At 48.1% G+C, this 21,418-nt stretch overlaps 1 protein-coding gene across 6 annotated transcripts in view; it reads left to right on the plus strand.

The window, feature by feature from the left end:
* Positions 1-21,418, plus strand: part of ITSN1 (intersectin 1) — a 1,645,471-nt gene that overhangs the window by 653,115 nt on the left and 970,938 nt on the right. For all 6 annotated transcript variants that reach the window (XM_086935345.1, XM_086935347.1, XM_086935346.1 and 3 more), the window contains one exon: positions 10,963-11,112. In XM_086935345.1, the coding sequence (XP_086791471.1) occupies positions 10,963-11,112 (150 nt within the window). The remainder of the gene's footprint in view (positions 1-10,962; positions 11,113-21,418) is intronic.

Consider the following 21,418-nt stretch of genomic DNA (forward strand, 5'->3'; position numbering starts at 1 on the left):
AGCCTTGAGTCTATTCGTTATATAAAATGCACAATTATCCATTGTAACCATTAAACAGCCTTTCTCTACTGGGAGACCTCCCAGCCCTATCACCAGAATATTTGGCATATGATGTCAAGGCCATAATCTTTGAGGTCAAGTACTTATTGAGGCATATGAATTTATTTTCCTTAAGACTTACAATGAGCCATCATGTGGCATAGTAATGGCTTTGTGTACCGTGGGAAAGAAGTATATTGTGAGTGTTGTTGGAGATCTCTTCAACAGAAGTCTCCTCCTCTCTGCAATAACGCCTCTCTCAATCAAACAGGAAAGACATTTATCTAATGTCTTTACAAGAGTAGGACAATCATTGTTCCATTTCACATGACAGTTCCTGTCATTAAGTCAGAAGTATCCTTTTAAATATTCTATTTTTACGTATGAAGATGACAATGTTCACATCTGTATTGCATGGTTTAATTACAATAAAAACGTCATTACCTAAGCCTGTTAATGCTTCTATTCCATCATGGTCAAATTTAAATTCTGATATTTCTCATTTTGTTTAATTTTTTCATCTCTGAGTTCACTTGTGTGCCTTCCTCATCGATTTCTTAAAGCAAATGATACATTACATTCTCCACGTGCATGACGAAGGTTCATTTCAATTTGAGACAACTGTCTGGACTTTTTAGCCACCTCGCCCTACTCCAATTGTTAGACACTGAAGTCTGTCTTCCCCTCTCACCCAACTCCAACTCACACATGCATTTACGTTTTTGGTCGCACCACTAACATTCTTGTTATTACATTCAATATATTTATTTTTTTAAATGTACATAGTTTCAATGTGCCTGTACATTTCAATAAATCTAAATAGGTCATTGGTCATATTTTGCAGTTATCTCAGCAAGGTTGAGGATCACTGAGGCCAGGCTCTAAAATTAGTGCTATGCAGGAGGATAGCAAAGATGCCAGACCTTAAATCAGCTTCTACTGCGGATAGGAGCAAAAGAAGGCCGTTTTGCCCAGCTCTTGTAAAGTGGCAGCAGAAAAGGAATACCTGTTGTATGGAGTTTGTCAATTTTTCAGCTGTTGTCGCACCTAAAAATCCTTACAGTAGTTGCCCAAGTAATTAGCCAAATTCAGTCTTCTATGTGTAAGCCATGCTCGTCTTAAAGTTCTGGTTATAAAATTGGTCTAAACTAAAGAATATAGTAGATGATGAAAACAGAAGTTGGAAGGTGCACTCTTTCAGAAGTAAAGAAGCAGCGTAAATGGTTATTCCGTGATTAGGTCCTTTTATCCAATAAATCTCATAAAACTGGCACACAGCCAACGCTTTTCGTTCCCAAACCTTTGCCAGAGGGAACTTCGTCAGAGCTGTAACATTATAGACAAGACATCACATCAACATAACATAACTCAAAAATGAACGAATACATGTATATATGTAACATAAATCATGTTAGATGACCCAAACCTCTAATGTAACCAAGAATTCCTAAATAACAAAAAACACATAAATCATATAAACCAATTATAACAAAATCCAGACAATTCACATGACAATCCTCTAAATGAATGATGTGTGTTACTCAAATGGGGAACATGCTGCATGGTAAAAATATAGAGGACATATAAAAACATTTAAAAGAAACACACCAACATATATATATAGCACACAATTGGAGAATGAATATTAACCACTAAATTAAATTGTCTATTGATTTGCGTAATGTCGGGAATGCATCAGTCTCTAATACTATGCCATCAAGGACAAGTTCATAAAGCAACAATGCTCATGAAAAAAAAAATTATCAAAAACATCACATGTATTTCAACGAGTATAAATACTCAAAAATAATATATAATCCAAGTGCAAATGGCATATATTAGGCCTCAATTTATAGTAAATATAATCGAATCTCTGTGAAACATAGTGGGGGGGTGGGGGAGGAAAGAACGTAATCACCATAAAGAGCTTAATCTGAAAAGGGACAGGTTAAAAATGGAGAACTCATATAGGGTCGCATTACTCACTAGACCCACCTCAAAGTCACAGTTATTTAATGTATGCTCGAAATAGCACCTCAATGCGCCTCCCTCTTTATATGATATGTAAGGTTTCTAGGGGAAAAGATAAAGAATCCCATCAGGAAAGAGAAATAAACTTCCCAATGCAGAATGCTAAAAAAGAGAAGAACTCGAAGTAAAGGAAGCCCACATTGAGCATACTATTTTATGCACTCACCTCACCTATAGTCTGAGTTTGGAATCCCAGTGGGACAAAACCGACTTTTCATCCTCCCAAGCTTGACTGAAAGAACTATTGAATGTTTAACGGCAAACAACTATTGTATGGGACTAGTGCCCATCAGAGTGAACAGGCATTCTTCAAATACTTCCATTATTTTTATGTTTACTGTTTTTGATCATGTGATGCATCTGTGCCAAGGCAGTGTCATTCGGATGTAGTGGGGGTGCTTGTGGTGCAATTGCCTTTGCCCCAACTCTTCTGCCCAAGGCAGACAAGACTGCCTGCGCCATTCTGTTTTTCAGAGGTTATCGGGATCGGTGACTGACTGTCCCAGTTCTGCTAATCTTTAAGTCACTGGTCTGACATCTGACTCATGCTTAGAAGCTTTTCTGGAGCAGATCTGTCATGTGAGTGATCCGTACCAAGTTCTGTTGGAATGTGCACCCTAAGATAATGATTTGTCTTTCAAGGTGATACTGGCAGGTGACTGCAATATTGCTAAGTTGGCCATTGTCATCTGTGACCCTTTTCAGCCTGGGCAGCAGTTTCAGCGAGTAGCGTGCTCTGCCTCTTAAAATACCTACTGTTTTACTTGTGAACATGTATTTATTTCCTCTTCGGCCAATATTCGCTGCAGAGATTGCTCTTGACGTGACCAATGAGCAGAAATATGTAACTCTCTGCTTCTCATCCTTACCAAGGCTTTCAGACGCCAGTTAGCGAGAGGCAGTCATATAAGTAGTACAATATGAGTTATTTTATTGGCAGACTAGTTAGACCAGTATTGTCGCAGTGAAGACTTGGATCACTAGAAAAATTACAAGAGCCCTCTTTGAACGTTACATTTCCATGCTTAAATCCACAAAATGATTTGATTCTTTTTCAGCACCTGAAAAGCTAACATCCATTGTAGTGGTTAGAGGTTAGTCACCGACAACTGGCTGTCAAAGCTACCAGGCCTGCATAATTTCTGTAAATACAAAAGGTGACTGCTAGCACTTCAAACCACTCTACAGCCTTTACATCTTATTAGCCAAAGGCAGCTTGCCAGGACTTATTTCTGTGTTACCAGATTTTGTTTGAGTACATGACCGTTGCAGCTTTTTTGTGTGCTTGTGTAATGAACACATTCTCGTTGCACACTGATCCTATGCACTTTTCTTGTAATACTTATAGGGCCGCTAGGGGTGTTTGAGCAAATTAGGCTTTCAGGCACACACATGATTTTATACCACTTGGGCTGTACTATATGTGATAGGGGTACAGTGCTGAGAAAGTAGGGTAACGTTTTTACCCATTGAAATACCATTAATTGACATTTCTAATATTTTGCTTAGTCTTTGAGATGTGTTGCTAGAGTGTTACAGAAGTACTTACATTGATTTGTGTAAACCTGAGAAGTATTGAGTGCTTATTAAATGGCATGCTTTCGCAAGTGAAACCATAGGATCACTTGCAGAGTCTGGTCATCACTCTGAAGTATTGGAGTGCAGGCAAGAATATACAGATTTATGAAAGAAAAGGCAATGTTTATACACATTTTGTCCTTACTAGTGGTGTACAAGCCACAAGAGAAGGTTAAGTCACTTACAATAGATCTCCATTACACTCATCGTTTCGGTCGTCCAAATAATTGCCTCTGTGTCTGCCCTGGTTATCTACTTTTTACCCACTATTGCACTTTATCAAACAACAGATCGTGCAGTGGCATGAAGGGGCATCAAGAAGATGTACGAGAGACCTAGGCTGCGGTTTTAATATCAGCCTCGGTGTCCTAAAATAGTTTTGCCACTCCTGGTTACATGGGAGCTTATTTTAGTTTTCACGGGTTTACTATTTCCGTACAACTGCATTTTCCGAAATATTTCAGTTGCTATGTGCAGCAGGATTTGTGCACTAGTTACAGACCATACCCCGGTGCTTCCACATTAATTCCGCTAAGGATTCGTTGGACTGTAATTGCAGCACATATCTGAAAGAGAAACGTTAGTGATAGATTCCTTACCTTAGAATATCCCCAGGCGTCAGTCTGGATCCGGAAAGTTTTGCGTAGCAGTACCCTTGCGCGTCGGCAGGCGTCGTCTGCGGCTCCGCGTCCGTCGTCGGCGTCGTGGGCCCCGTGATGACGTCGTCGGAGTACTTAGACGCCGCCTCCGCGTGCTGACGTCAGTTCTTCTTTTTTCCGCGCCAGCCAGCAGATCTGGAAAGAGCAGTTCCCTAGTCATTTTTTGACTAACTTTTTGGATCTTTTGATCTATTTCGAAGTCTTCACGACTCCGACGGTGCCGTTAGGGATGCCCGGCTTCAAGCATTGCGACGAGTGCGACCGTCTCATGTCGGTTACGGATCCGCACCGCCTGTGCCTGACGTGTTTGGGCGTCGACCATGACGACGAGGCCTGCTCAGACTGTCGGGCCCTCTCGAGGAAGGCCAGGCGGGAGCGGTCCCGCAGGCGACTCGAGATCCGCCAGTCGGCCCCGCGCCGTGTGAGGTCCCGGTCCCGGTCCCACGGGAGGTCGAGGGACAGGTCGCGGGGGCGGAGCCGTCACAGCTCCAGGAGTCGGCGCCACTCCTCCAGGTCCAAGTCGTCAGGTAAGAAGCATAAGAAGTCGAAGAGACATCATCGCTCTTCCGACTCCCCCCGACGCTCGCGCGATGCGGCCAGGGGTTCGGGTGACACCGCCCACGCGGCTCCTCGGGAGTCGCGGGCGCCGCGTTCGGCTCCATACCCCCTGGGCTGAACGCGACGCCGGAGGAGATAGAGCGCTTCCTCATGGCCATGAGGTCCCTTTCTCCTCCGACGGGTTCCGCGGCGCCTTCGGGCCCAGCGAACCCGTCTGGGGGCCCTAGTGGGTCGGGGGCTGCGACCCCGACGCCGTCGGGTTTTTCGGCCTCGACGCCGCCGGCGCCGCAGGGCTACACGATCCCGACTCCGCCGGGCTCCACGATCCCGACGCCGCCGCTGCCCTCGGGCTCGGCGCCGCAGGGTACAGCGGTCCCGGGTCGTCGGGCGCTGGATCGTCCCCGGTGGACCTTACGACCCCCCCGGGGTCGGTCCGTGTGGTGTCCCCACCGGCGTCGGCCGATCTCGACGCCGTTCGAGGATTTCCATCCCTATGAACCGTCCTCATTCACTTACGACCCTGAGTCTCAGGAGATGGGGGAAGAGGAGGATTGGGAGGGGTCTGAGGACCCTCTGACGAGGGAATGTCAGTCTTACATGGACTGGACAGGAGACCTTGGGGAAGCCAGTGGCCTGGACACCTCTCCAGACACTGGATTCGTCTCTCCTCCTACCGTGGCTTCGGAGGAGGGCGCAACATATGGTGTGGTGTTGATGAGGGCTGCTAAGGCATTGGGCCTTGAGCTCCCCGTCGCGGCCGTGAGGACTAACCTCCTCACTGAGGTCCTTAAGCCGCAGTCATGCTCCATGGAGCCTCTGCTGCCGTTTAATGAGGCCTTGACGGACGTTCTTTTGGGCACTTGGTCCAGGCCCGCTACAGGTTCGCCTGTAGATAGGAACGTGGCCAGACGCCACCGCCCGGCTCCGGGCGACCCATGTTTCCTGTCCACCCACCCCACCCCCGAGAGTCTGGTTATCCAGGCCTCTAACTCCCAGACCGCCTTCCCGTCGGCTCCCCCTGATCGGGAATCCAAGAGGTACGAGGCCTTTGGCAAAAAGGTGTTCTCGTCCCTTAGCTTTGGACTGCGGTCTTCCAACACCGCATGCCTCTTGGGCCGTTACACCCATTCTATATGGGAAACGGTGGCGGAATTGCTGCCAGAGTGTCCGTTGGAGGTAAGGGCCAAACTCGGCCAAGCCCTAGTGGAGGGCCGGGACGCAGCGAAGTATTCGATCAGGTGCGGACTGGATACAACTGACTCGCTGGGCAGAGCGATGGCTACGACGGTGGCGATTCGACGCCACGCCTGGCTGAGATCCGCCAACTTCTCGGCTGATGTCCAGAATACCCTCATGGACATGCCGTTCGATGGCCGTCGCCTCTTTGGCGACATGGCAGACCACGCGCTTGAGCGCTTTAAGGACTCCAGGGCTACGGCCAAGTCCTTGGGCCTCTCGGCCCCGCGCCAGCAAATGGGTGCCTTTCGCTCCTTTCGTGGCCAAGGAAGGGGCGTCCCCACACGTGCCGCCAGCCACTCGCCGCAAACTGTCGTCCAGCGTGGTGGCGGCCGTGGAAACCGCTGTGGAGGCAGTCGGGGAAATAAGCGGAGCCAGTCCACACCTGCCCCGCAGCATCCGCCTCTAAACCCTCCTAGTCCGTGCTTTTCGGCCCATGTGACTCCAGTGGGAGGCAGGGTTCGCCATCACCACTGGCGCACTGTCACTTCGGACAGGTGGGTGCTGCAGATCGTCCGAAGGGGCTACTCCCTCCCCTTCGAGACCACCCCTCAAGCCATGCCACCGCAACACCACCGCGTATCGGGGGATCACTTGCGGCTCCTGCAGGAGGAAGTTTCGGCCCTCTTGGCCAAGGGGGCCATCGAGCGCGTTCCTGGGCCAGAAGTAGGACGTGGTTGCTACTCCCACTACTTCCTGGTACCCAAGAAGGGCAAAGGGGGCCTACACCCTATCTTGGATCTGAGGAACGTCAACGGCTTCCTCCGGAAGGAGAAGTTAAAAATGCTGACACTGGCTCAGGTCTTGGCTGCCCTAGACCCGGGAGACTGGATGGTAGCGTTGGACTTGCAGGACGCATATTTCCACATCCCCGTCCTGCCGGCCCACCGGCGTTACCTGCGGTTCACGGTAGGCCTCGAGCACTTTCAGTTTACCGTGCTCCCCTTCGGCCTTACCAGCGCCCCACGGGTGTTCACGAAAGTGATGGCGGTGGTCGCAGCTCATCTGCACAGGTTAGGGGTCTCAGTCTTCCCCTACCTCGACGACTGGTTGTTGAAGGCGGGCTCGCCCCAGGCAGTCGTCAGCCACCTCCAGACTACGGCGGATCTCCTGCACCGGCTGGGGTTTTCCATCAATGTGCCGAAGTCACACCTGTGCCCCTCTCAGAAGCTCCTCTTCATCGGAGCGGTTCTCGACTCGGCGCAGTTTCGGGTTTACCCGCCCGAGCAGCGGGTCCGGGATATACAGTCTCTGATTCCGGTCTTTCGGCCGTTATCCCGGGTTTCGGTCAGGTTGACGCTGCGGCTTCTGGGGCTGATGGCCTCCTGCATCCTTCTGGTGCATCACGCACGGTGGCGGATGCGGGCTCTGCAGTGGGACCTGAAGTTTCAGTGGGCCCAGCACCGGGGCGACCTGTCCGGCCATGTCCTGATCTCGGAGGGCACTGCGAGACAGCTGCAGTGGTGGCTCACGGACCGCGATTGGGTCAACGGCAGATCCCTCTCCCTTCCCCCAACCGGAGCACGTAGTTGTGACGGACGCGTCCCTCCAGGGCTGGGGAGGCCACTTGGGAGAGGCAGAGATCAGAGGACTCTGGTCTCCGGCGGAGTCCCGGCTCCATATCAACCTGTTGGAGCTGCGGGCGATTCGTCTGGCACTGAAGGCATTCCTCCCGTCTGTCCGAGGGAGCGCAGTGCAGGTGTTCACTGACAACACTACCGCCATGTGGTACTGCAACAAACCGGGCGGAGTGGGGTAGTGGACCCTTTGCCAGGAGGCTCTGCGTCTCTGGCAATGGCTGGAACATCAGGGCGTGACTCTGGTGGTTCAACACCTGGCCGGTTCTCTGAACGCCAGGGCGGACAAACTCAGCCGTCGGTGCTCGATGGATCACGAATGGCGTCTGAACTCGGACGTGGCGCAAGGCCTCTTTCGGCAATGGGGAGAGCCTTGGTTAGATCTATTCGCCACCGAAGAGAACGCGCAATGTCATCAGTTCTGCGCGTTGGAATTTCCAAGGCGGCACTCGCTCGGAGACGCTTTTCGTCGCGAGTGGAGCTGCGGTCTGTTGTACGCCTTTCCGCCTATACCTCTTCTGCCCAGAGTGCTGAAGAAGATCAAGCGCGACCGGGCACAAGTCAACCTTGTGGCTCCGGACTGGGCTCGAAGGTACTGGTATCCCGAGCTACTCAGCATGTCAGTCGATCCCCCGATTCGTCTGCCTCTTCAGGAGGACCTTCTGTCGCAGCAGCAGGGGACGGTCCTCCACCCGAACCTGTCCAGGCTCCACCTCCATGCTTGGAGATTGAGCGGCGACAGATGAGGCCATTTGACTTGCCTCCTGAAGTTTGCAACATCATTCTGGCAGCCAGGCGTCCCTCCACAAAGACGGTATACGCCTGTAGGTGGAACAGATTTGTGGCATGGTGCACAGCAAAGGCTTTGGATCCCCTCAATGCCCCTCTCTCTGAGGTTCTTCTCTTCCTTCTTTCTCTTGCCCAGCAGGGCTCTGCTCTGGGCACTCTCAAGGGCTATCTTTCGGCTCTTTCAGCCTTTCTGAGGCTGCCTGACCAACCTTCTTTGTTCAAGTCCCCTATTGTTAACAGATTCCTGAAAGGCATCACTCATACCTTTCCTCCTGTTCCTTTCGTGATGCCTCAGTGGGACTTGAACCTGGTTCTCACCTTTCTGATGTGCGCTCCCTTTGAGCCGCTTCATAACTTTCCGCTTCGCCTTCTTTCTTTGAAGACTGCCTTCCTGGTAGCCATCACCTCTGCCAGGAGAGTGAGTGAGCTCCAGGGCCTCTCTTGTAAGCCTCCTTTCCTGTCAGTCCATCCGGACAAGGTTGTTTTGAGGACTAGGCCCTCTTTCTTGCCAAAGATGGTCACGGCCTTCCACATTGGGCAGTCCATCACATTGCTCACCTTCTTTCTGCCTCCGCACCCCTCGAGAGAGGAGGAGAGGCTCCACCGTCTGGACCCAAAACGTGCGCTCTCGTTCTATCTGGATCGCACACGCCAGTTCCGGGTGGATGATCAACTCTTTGTTGGGTACGCGGGCGCTAAGAAAGGGAAAGCGGTGCACAAGAGGACCATCTCTCGATGGATTATCATGTGCATTCAGACGTGTTACTCCTTGGCTAAGAAGGAACCACCTGTTGGGCTGCGGGCTCATTCCACTCGAGCCACGGCCACTACAACTGCCTTGGGCCGAGGTGTGCCCTTGCAGGACATTTGCCAGGCAGCTACGTGGGCCTCGTTGCACACGTTTGCTAGGCACTACTGCCTGGACAGTCAAGTCCGGAGGGACGGCTACTTTGGCCGCTCCGTTCTCCAGGACTTTCTGGTGTAAATATTGGTTCGCAGACCCACCACCACGGGGATGGTATTGCTGGGGTATCTATTCTAAGGTAAGGAATCTATCACTAACGTGTCTCTTTCAGATGCACAAGTTACTGCTTGTGTAACGATATATCTGTAAGAGACATTAGATAGTGATAGATTCCTTACCGACCCACCCATCCTCCCCGTTCTGCGAACCGATATCTAGGGTTAAGGTCATCCCCTTTCAGGGCCCTAGTTTCTTGGCACCAGTGTCGGTTTTTGTCATGGCTCTGCGCTTCTGGCGCGGAAAAGCTTGGCTAAGAACTGACGTCAGCACGCGGAGGCGGCGTCTAAGTACTCCGACGACGTCATCACGGCGCCCACGACGCCGACGACGGACGCGGAGCCGCAGACGAAGCCTGCCGACGCGCAAGGGTACTGCTACTCAAAACTTTCCGGATCCAGTCTGACGCCGGGGGATATTCTAAGGTAAGGAATCTATCACTAACTAATGTCTCTTACAGATATATCGTTACACAAGTAGTAACTTGTGCTACAGGATATTTTGAGTTTGGTTGCGTTTCACCTCCAAATTAAATAAACCCAACTGAACAGTACATCAATGCACGTGCAATTGCTTATTTTGAGAGTCACTAAACTAAACTAGACCAGCATCATACCGACGGAGAAGTTAAAGTATCACTGGAACTTTTACTGGACAAATAAGTACTCAACACGTACACTTTCTACTCTGTTGGCAGTGAGTGCTTCGTCTTAATTGGAGAATACGGGGTGTTGGCAGAGTCTAATTTACATTTGATTGCATGAATATGGGAGTCAGATGGTTCACATACAGATTCTTGTAGGTCGCTCCCTCAGGGATTGCTGCTTCAGTTAAACTTGATGTTCTTAATTTCATAGGACAAGATGTGACTGAGAAAATAAATACTTTTGAACAATCATATTGATTCTTTAAGTGCAGTGATATTGCATTTTCTCTGTATTCAATTACTTTGGCAGAAAGACTCTACAAAATGAAAATAATGTAATAAAGAATATTGTGATCACGTCTGTAGTCCGACCAGCTTAGTAGTCAGAAAGTTTGTCTAGTTATGATTATCCAGATATGAGATAGAAATAGTAGGATTTACAAACTACTTAGTCTGCAGAGCTCTGGGAAATAAAGCGTCCATACCCAAAACCTCCATGTATAGTATTAGATGTGGTATATCACCTCAGCACAAGTGAGCCCCTCCTGGCAAATCCATTGTAAAAGCAGTGCACAGATTGTGTGATGTGCAAATGAGTCAGACCAACCATTACAGAAAACCTCCTCCTTTATTTTGGGTGGAGTGCATGAAATTGCTGGTTCATTTCCTGCCTTCCTATCACAACATTTGATGCTAAGGTTCAGTAAAAATAATATTTATATATTCCCACAAGAACTAACTGAACCATTGCAAGGATTTAGCTACAGTGAATTATGACCATCCACTTCTTTTTGAGTAAACCTTTCTGTATTTCATTTCGCAATTTAGGCTGCAAAAAGAGAACTGGAGAGGCACAGACAGCTCGAGTGGGAGCGCAATCGAAGGCAAGAACTGTTAAATCAAAGGAACAAAGAACAGGAAGACATAGTTGTCTTGAAAGCTAAGAAAAAAACTCTTGAGTTCGAACTGGAGGCCCTGGTAAGAGTTTGATAATGCTGCGTTGAAACAAGTGTAAATATTGTCATCAATAAATAACATTATGAATGTGAATAGGTTAGTTATTAAATAAAATAATGTTGTCACATAGCTGATTCTCACCTTATGTTGTTTAAATATGATGGGCAAGGACATTGCATCTCGGTACTAAATGCATCACAATAAAAATGTTATATTGCTTTATTCAATGACACATTGTGCTCGAGTCGCACACTGCAGTAAAATAATTGAGCATTTTCAATTGGAATCATACACCTCAGTTTATATTTAATTATTAGCTTGTATCTAAGTTCGAAATTATTCAAAGACTAGGCTTAATTTGTGAGTATTGCAGATTTCCATGTGCACTTGTGTGCTTTTCTTTTTCATTCATGAAAATACACAGGGGTTCACCCTTGCTTGAGGAAATGTGAGGCTAGAGTCCATATGCACTTTGTTATTGATATGGTTTCTCCCCGGGACAGCGATTTTCTCAGATGAAATTACCTTTTGCAGCTTGGATCTCTTCTAAATCTGTGTGCTATGCATTTTTCTGCCGTCTAGTGGTTGTATTCAGAGGATTTCCTTTTTAGGTCTCTGCTAGTAACGCGCGAAGCGCGTTCTCGCCAGAGAACTATAGCTGGCGTCTCAGCCGACAACGAGCTGGAATGTGGCTACAAGACCTGGCCGCGCGCGCAGGGTTTCCCCATAGGGTAACGTTGGGCGCGTGCGCTTCTGCCGACTGCATGGCAGAAAGGACAGGATCGCGACGCGAGCCTGCTGGAATGCAGGCGGAGTCTGAGCCTGCGGCGTGTGTGAGCCCGGCAGCAACCCTCCTCCTCCTCCTCACTGCCAGAGGCACACGGGCTTGCGAGCATGCAGTGTTCACAGTGGCATTAGGATTCAAGCAGAGGGTGCACATACGTCTGATTAATACTTTTTGCATCGGCACAAGGGCAGTTTTCTTTTATTGAAAACTAGGTACTTTTGTTTCTCTTTAACGGGGCTCTTGATGTAAGATTTAAAAAATAAAAGACTTCATCTGATTGTCATTACGGAGTCTGCCAGAACATCTGTTTAACTTGTTACCTCTGGCTCGACGTGTAAAGCATGGTTAACATGTTTGTCTTGTGTACGTGTGTTCGCGAGTGTGCATGGCTGTTTGTGTGTCTGCGTCTCCTTCCCTTTACCTGTTGTGTCTGTGCGTGCATACGTATCTTGACACATCGTGTGGGGGGGCATCAGACGGCGGGGGCAGGAGTCGCTGAGTAAAACAATATTTCTGACCTCGGCATCTCTGATGCAAACCAGACGCGTGCAGTGAGCTCCCTTAGGGGGCTGCGGGCCTGGAAGGGACTCACTCCGGCGCATGTGCTCTGTGTCAGCTGTGGTGTTGGACGGACATTGTCGTCCCACAAGCAGCCTCGCCTCCGCTCCCAGGAGACGGATTCACCCCAGTGTGAGTCTTATCAAGAAACAAGGGATCACAATAAAGCATTTTAAGGTTCAGCAGACCTGGTTACAAGTGTCTCGGAGTGAGCATACAAACACATTGTTTCGTATCAGACTGAAGTGTCCCTTGAACATGACCACCAGCCTACTGATGTCCCAAATGACACGCATTGTAGGGATTCATCACCGAACCTGCGCCGATGGTTCCAAGAAGTGTGGTTTTGGCTTCATCAGCCAGGAGCAGTGTCTGAGAATCAAGGATTTACCCTACTAGTCCACAGCTAGGGAGGGGGGGGCTAGGGAGGAGTATTAGGGGATAGCAGTACGGATTTGAAAAGGTCAAACACTTGAAAAAGAAACGCATCTTATTTGTTGAATAGCTCGAGTGATGTTTCTATCAGTGAAGGACTCCTCTTCCTCAACCATCGAATGTTTCTAAGGATAGAGGGACCATCTCCCTGGAGGAGTTGAGGCAGATGTTTCTCGCTTAGCTTTATTTTCCTGCCAGTTAAACCTTTATTCACTGCACAGGGAGGGAAGAAAGGCACGTTGTGGGTAGGGACTGCAAGTACCGCATCCTGAATAACGCTTTGCTGTCAAACCATCAACCAATTCTCACCCGTTGCAGTTAACATTAACATTAACATTGTGACTTAGTCTGACGCTGACCTCCTGCTAGGTGCGTTCCGGGATAGTGGAAGTGACGTCACTCATCCTTTGACACCTGCCCTCCAATAACGACCTATGTGTTGCTAGCGAGTTGGGGGAAAGGGAAGGAAGGCATGGACACTACAATCCCATAGGTTTTTCACCCACTGCTCCCCCCTACAAGACGAGGAATAACCAGGGCAGTGCCAGCGTTGGCATCACTACACTATCCCTACTTCAGTGTTACCGATGTCTTTTACGGTGTAAGCTACTGAAATAATCATGCGGTGGTTGGTAGAGGGCCATGGACATGTAGGTAGGTGACTTTGAGCGGCTTGTGGCTATCTCCTCCTTTTCATCGTCCAAACTCGCCCCGAGCAATGGGACAGTCTCGCCCCACACTCCATCCCTCGCCCCACACTCCATCCCTCGCCCCACACTCCATCCCTTGCCCCACACTCCATCCCTCGCCCCACACTTCATCCCTCGCCCCACACTCCATCCCTCGCCCCACACTCCATCCCTCGCCCCACACTCCATCCCTCGCTCCACACTCCATCCCTCGCCCCACACTCCATCCCTCGCCCACCTTTATCTCTCTCTCGCCCTCCCTCTATCTCTCTCGCCCTCCCTCTATCTCTCTCTCTCGGCCTCCCTCTATATCTCTCTCTCTTGGCCTCCCTCTATATCTCTCTCTCTTGGCCTCCCTCTATCTCTCTCTCGGCCTCCCTCTATCTCTCTCTCGCCCTCACTATCTATCTTTCGCCCTCACTATCTATCCTATCACCACAGCATCACTCGTCACCACCACAGCATCACTCGGGAGCACCACAACATTACTATGCGCTACCAAAATGCTTATAAGTACAAAAGTAACTTGCAATATTATTATAATATAAAATTATTGCCAACATTGCTTAATATTTTGCAACAGCTATCATCTTGCAAATCATCTTTATACACCAATACAGACTTTGCTAAAAATGTATTGCAACACATTGTCATATACAATGCCAATAACTCAAACTTTAATGCTGCGAGACCTATTGCATTGCAAATGCTTGTTTTCTTTTCTTTCTGTTGTGGGTGTGGAATAGAAGAATCGTCATGTCCACACCCTTCGAAGTTGAGCATAAGCCCAATCAGTCAAAACTTGTTAAGCTTACTTGAAGGTGACTTTTTTGTTGACTGGGAGCCAGTGGAGTTCTTGTAAGTGTTCGGAGATGTGGCTGCGGCGGGGATGTTGAGGACATGTCTGGCTGCAGCGTTCTGAAGTTTCCTGTGGAGTTTCTGGGTGGAGTCAGCATAGATTGTGTTGCCGTAGTAGAGTTTGCTGCTGATGAGTGGGTGGGTGACCATCTTCCTGGCCTCAGTGGGGATCCATCTCAAAATCTTCCAATGCAGGAGAAGAGTGTAGAAACATAAGGTGACGGCATTGATCTGGGGGTTTATAGTGAGCGAGGAGTCCAGTATGAGTTCCTAGCTCGGCGGGCCACCTGGAGTCTTCTCAAGCGGAGGTTTTGAACCCCAGGATGAGGACTTTGGTCTTGTCCAAGTTGAGCTTGAGGCAGCGGTCTCTCATCCAGGTGATGACATGTTTCATCCCATTGTGAAAGTTTTTTCTGGCGATAGTGGACTCCTTGGTGAGGGAGAGAATCAGCTGGGTGTCATTGGCATAGAAAATGATGAGTTCTTGATGATGGTTGCGAGCGGAGCCATGTAAATGTTGAAAAGCGTTGGGCTCAATGTGGAGCCCTGAGGCAGTCCAGAGGATCTCTGTGGGTTCGGAGAGGAACAAGGGAAGTCTGACTCGCTGTGTTCTACCGGTGAGGAAGGTACAGATTCAGTCCAGGGCTTTGCCATAGATGCCGGCATCATGGAGTCTCGTGATTAGGGTGCGATGAGGGATGGTGTCGAAGGCTGCTGTTTCTCCCCGGTTGAGGAGGGAGCGGATGTCTGTGTCGGAGAGGATGGTGGTCTCGGGGCTGTTGTTGCTTCGGTAGCCGGATTGAGAGGAGTCCAGGATGTGGTTGGCTTTGATGAACTCAGATGTGGGCGTTGATGGCCTTCTCAATGACCTTGGCTGGGAAGGGAAGCAGGGGGATAGGTCTGAAGTTGTTGAGGTCTGTCAGGTCGGCGGACGGTTTCTTCAGCAGTCTGTTGAGCTTGGCGTGTTTCCAGTCGTCTGGGAAGCTGGCGGTCTCGATGGAGCAGCTGTTCATGCGGCACAGTTCAGGGGTGATGGTCGTCCCACAATGCCACAGAACGTAGCTACCATTTCCAAATTGATTTATGCCCTTGGGTTCAAAAGCATCCTTAAGAGCTCTGATTTGATGAACAGTGAAAACAAAAGAAGAGGTTGGCAGACTTCGATATCCAAAATAAGACAATGCCACCACAACATCAGGATGTCAAAAGAAGCATTGAAGACCCAAAGCATTGAAGACCCAAAGAGACGTCTATTTTCTTAATGTGCTTCCACTAGGTGGGTCTGATAATTTATAGCTGAAAAACCCTGATCTTGTCAGGTTTTGCATGCCAGAAGAGATGTAAAACAGACTGTTTACCACCCCTACTCTTGGAGCAGTGGGCGCGGAGATGTGCTTTTATATATTTATGTTTGCTTAGTCTTTCAGGCAGGCTGGATGGTGCAGGGGTGGGGGGTGGGGGGAGGGGGGGTTGTTGGGGTGGGCGTTTTATAGTTTCCCGAAGGATACCCCGATGACTTATAACATATGTATGTTAATTGCCTTATTTCCATGTGATTTGCTGGTTGCTCCCCCCCCCCCCCTTGGATGGAAACTCAATAAAATCTGTTGTCAAAACAAAAAAAAAAACACTGTTAAGATTCAGTTCAAAGTGTACATGGTATCCCCAAATGACCTGAATAAGGTCTATAGCCCATGCCTACCAAAGGTCCATCTGTCCAGATGTTGCAAGAAGTGTTGTTTTCTTGCCCAAAAGTCTAAAAGTACAGGAGAGGCAATGCTTGGTACCCTATCCCATGGCACAAGAACAGTTCTCCCTGAACTGCCTTGGACTTTTAGTTAAAGACCAAAGGACTGAAGAAGGCTAAGGGGGCTCGGCTAGTCTTCAGCATTGACCATTCAACATCATTCGATCCAGACAAGGCCATTGTGGACGCAGACCTGGAAAAATTACTTTTGACAATGCTGGGAGAAGTTGTGGCACCACACCTTTTAAATTAGGTGTGATGCTCTAACTGCTGCTGTAAGCTTCCTGATTGTAGATGGCACTCTGATTAGTAAATAAAGAACAAATAAATATTGCTTGCACAAAAGCTGTTCATGGAAAGTTGCTGGTAGCTGGTGGACCCTCAAAAAAATGAACATTTTATGTAATGTACAACAAAGGGTGGGGAAGCAGATGGGGAGAGGGTGAGTGGATTGAAGAAAACGATAAAAAGCCAGAATGGTTGGAGGAGGGAACAACATGCTGCAGTGTGTGGGGTGGGTGGCAGCTGTGGTAGGAGCAATACACACCCTGATAAGAGTGTTTGAACAAAAAGAAAAGAGTAATTCCCTAAATGAGAGCTGTCGAAGGATACAGGTAAGCCAGTCAATAGGATGATCGAGAATGCATCAGGAGAGGGAGAAATACAAGAAGGAAAAAGCAAGCTTTCAAATAAAAGCAAGCAAATGAGGGACAGTAATTCCAATAGTTGGTAGCAATGGGTGGGCTCATGGTCCACTGTTAGTTTTTAGGATGGTCCACAAGACCCTTTCACCTACAGACAGCTAAAAGCTGCCAAGTAGGTGAGCTCTAAATAAGATTGAAGGGGACCATGAGGGAGAAGAGGCAGAGCTAGAACCGGAGGAAGAATTTGCCCCATCAACTCCTAAGCCGAGAGAAAAGCTTTGTGAAGATTTCTTTATGCATGAGTCAGAGATGCCCCTAGAGGAGGATAGACTGGATGAAGCTATTGGGCACAATGTGGAAACCGACTTTCTCCACTGGAGGATATGGACTTCTATCAGTCTAGGCCATCCCCAGGATATTACCATGTGCCAGTCACTGGTGAAGGTCACTGCAAACACCTGTGGTATACAGTTGGACGTAGAGGAGACAGAATCCTGCTTACATATTCTACAAAAGCTGAAGAGAAGCCCTTTTCTTCTAATGCTGTCAAGTGGTATGCAGCAAGGGAGTGAGGTCTTAAGAGAACTGGCATCTTCCAAGGCAGTAAGTCCTAGGTTGAAGAAGAAGCCTAAAGCCTCTACGCAGGAATTGCAATAAATAAACTATGGTGGTGGACTCCCCAATAGTCACAGCCTATCCTAAAAGGGCTAATGTCGATTTACCTCTTCTCCCCCCTCCCACCACCCCACCCCATCCCAAAAAAGAAATTCAGGGGTTGTTCTCCAGTAAAATCAGCAGTAGGTTGGAGGCAGTGGGTTGAACAATGGAGAAAATGTCAGCTGCACAACAACAGCCAGCTCCAACACTGCTCCGGAGGTATGGCTACCAACAGTAGGAAGTAGGAGGAGAACTAGTGTAGAATCTCCCAGATGAGTTTAAGCAAAGAGCAAAATCTACGATACAGGAGGGAAAGACTTGCTAACATCTGCCCAGAATCATTCCTCGATTCTGCTGCTACAGCAAAGACAGCTATGCACCAGCACAATCTTGAGAAAGCACGACTTGCTTAGAATCTCTGGATTCAAAGTGCAGTCTGCAATCATAAACACTGTTTAGATGAGGCAAAATATTTAATTCTGCTGTAGGAGACTTATTAGAGGCAATGAAAAAGAAAAATTAGACTGCAATAGCTATGGGAGTACTACAAGCTATAGAGGATACTTTAAAAAGGGAGCACCAATGAAACTGTCAACAAGATGTCTTCCTTTTCTAAGCAGCAGTAGTTCCAAAACAGTGAACCCTCAGGACTGCAAATCTCATTTGCTCAGTGGGAGCTATTCAGACCGCCAATACATTGTTTTCGAGCCAAGGTGAAAGAAAGAGACAGAAGTTCAAGAGGTGTCAGGCTAATCAACAAAATGACTCCCACAAGGACCTCCCCTAACACGCATTAACTGTTGGGCTGGTGGCTGACTGTGGCAATTATGTACATAATGGAAACTGGTAACCTGACAGTTGGGGTTTTAACATTATGCAATAGGGCTTTTCAATAGAACTAGAAAAGACCCTACCAGAATCCCACCAAAGAAACAGAGGTATAAACCAGAGCACATGAAATCACTGAAACAAAAAGTGGAGGACTTGTTAAGAAAGGGACCATTGGAAGTACAGATGGGCGAGTGCAATGCAGTGAATTATTCGGTATACATCTTGAAACCAGAAAAAAAGACCTAACTTTGAGACCTGTCATGAATTTGAGATTTCTAAACAAGTTCCCAAAGATTCAAAATGACAAAATTCCATGGAGTGATTCCAATGATAGAAGAGGCATACATGGCAACCATTAACTTCGAGGATGTCCACTTCCATATCCCTGACAAAATGAGTCGCAGAAAATATCTCTGGTTTATAATGGGGTAAAATTAATCCAGTAATTGCAAATCACTTAAGATGCCAGGGAATTTTATTTGTCCCTACCTAAACAACTGGCTGGTGAAGTCAAATTTGCTCATCTAATGCCAAAGAAGCATAAAGCAGTTGATAAAACGCTTAACAGTGAGATTCTCCATCTATTGGAAGAAACACTCAGTCAGTCCTGCTTAACAGAAAACCATCTTGTAAGAGGATTTGGATTATGCGAGGCCTCATCCTCGCAATACAGAAGAGTCTTTTGGCATTGGAGTAGAACGTTTGTCTTTGCCAGACATCACAATCTCCAACAAAGTTGTGATGAAGATATTAGGGATGAGGACATCTTGCATTCTGCTCATTCTTTTGACCAAGAGTGGCTCTCAGATAAATGGTATCGGGTGTAGGGAGCTTGGAATGATTAGCTGTCTATCAAAACACAACTTAACTGAAGCAGTAATTTCGGTGGTGACATGGCAAACGGCAGGGGCATCAAATGCAGAACCCAAGCACTGACCATCACAACAGACGCGTCACATTGATGTGGGGTGCTGATTTAGTGAGTTCTGAGGATGATGGACCCGGGAGGAGCTAGTCAAGCACGTAAATGTATTGGAGTTGTGAATGGTGTGTTCGAGGCATGTGAGCTGTAGATCACATGCTTTGCATACTCCTCCCATCTAGTGTTGGGTCTGGATGTTTGCAAGTTATTTTTCTTCGAAGAATTCTTTCCAGTCACCAGGTAGGTGACTTCTCCTTTCGGTGATAGTGCGCATGGGCATAGACTCCATTGTTAGATCGTTGTTTTCCACCATCGGGTTCGGACATGTATTGCTGCACTCTGCTTCGAAACCGTTTCTTCGGGTAACCCTTGGTGCACAATCCACTCTACCTTCGTCAGTATTGTTTAAAATGCGTATCCCACTTCTTCGCGTATTGTATCCGGCGAGGAAAACCTCTATTTCGATCAAATATTTTCTGGAAGGCCGTCCGGCCTAATCGCAACGGTCCACTTCGCAGCCGATGGAATGGACGCCATTCAGATTCAGCCCTCGGCGCTGCGCCAAATATCCGCGCACCGACTCACACAAAGTGTGCAACTTGTGCTTGTCTCTGGGGGACAACTAGCAGGACTGCGACGCGTGCTAACCGTTCCAATCGAAGAAAACGCTCCATGATCGTCTGGCTTGATGTCGCGAGATGCAGAGTCAAAATGTCAAATACACGCCGGACCTCTTCGGCGAAGGATCCGAGCACGAATTCAGCGCTCAAGAGGCCGAGGAAGAACAAGAAGAACTTGTCTCCATTCCAGAATCGGACTCCGAGATGGAAGAAGACTTGCCACAAGGTCAACGTCCCGTTAGTACCGAACTCTCCTTGACCCAAACTCCAAATCAGCCGAAACAAAAGGCTACTGTCGGCACCGAGAAGATGTTTCTGACGCCCAGCCCTCTGGCTCCGCACTGAAACACGTCAGTAAGCCTTCAGGCCCTTGATCTAGTCGGGCCAAAGTCTGGCACCAAGTCAAAACCTTCAGGCTCGAAGCCGAAAAGCGCTTTGGAGCCGCAATCATTGACGCCAAAACTGAAGCCTCCTTTAAACTGAAACATTCCGTGACGAAAAGTAATTCTACTCTGGCACCAAAATCCCAGGTGCCGAAACCTAAAACTTTTCCTCCGAAGCTGCAGGATCCGATTTTTGACGCCCCAAGACCCAAATCGGAACCAAAACAAAAGGAACTTTATATAAATCCAGATAGAAGACGTGTTCTTACAAAAGCACCTCAAACGCAAACCTGAGTCAGAGGACACCCGTCACCATATTCCTTTGAAGAGGAAGAATGTAGGTACTAACAGCTCCGCTCCTCCTCCACCACGTTCCCCTACACAAACTTCTCCACCTTTGCAGCATTTACTGATTACACCAATTAACTCTCTACCACCCGATGATGATGATGATGATGATGGGGACAATATTTTACCATTAGACCCCTGTAAGGATTATAACACGGATTCACCTACAGAAAACGACCCAGATCTTTACCCTACGAAGCCATCCCCTCCTGACGTCAATGTAGGGTATCTAGTATTACTTGCTAGAGCTGCAGAATCTCATGGGATACAGTTACACAAGTAATCTCTAGAGGAAGATTTCCTATTTGAAACGCTCAGTATCACACAAAGGGCTAGCCACAATCTACCTATACTTAAAGGTATGATGAGACATGCCAATGAAATCTTTAAAGATCCAGTACGTGCTTGTATTCCCCCCCCTCTCCCCCCGAATTGAAAAAAATATATAAGCCTGCTTCCTCAGATCCAGTCTTCATTAAAGGACAGTTACCACTAGACTCCTTGGTGGTCGCTAATGCCTGTAAACGGGCCAATTCACAGACTGCAGGGGATGCTCCCCCTCCAGACAAAGAGTCAAAACTTTTAGACGCCTCCGGTAAACAAGTAGCCGCCCAAGCAGCAAATCATTAGTGCATTGCCAACATCCAGGTCTTGCTAGCCAGATATGATAGGGCACACTCGGACGAAATGGAGCAATTGCTACAACAACTCCCAGATGAGCACAAAGAAAAGCCCAGGATTTAGTCTAGTAAGGGAAGCTCCTATTCAATTCCTCCATTAGATGCGCTTTAGATGCTGCAGACACCGCAGCTGGAGAGATCAACACTAGTGTGTTATTAACCCCTTTC

This window comes from Lissotriton vulgaris, chromosome 8 (assembly GCF_964263255.1).
Source record: "Lissotriton vulgaris chromosome 8, aLisVul1.2, whole genome shotgun sequence".
NCBI classification, from domain to species: domain Eukaryota; kingdom Metazoa; phylum Chordata; class Amphibia; order Caudata; family Salamandridae; genus Lissotriton; species Lissotriton vulgaris.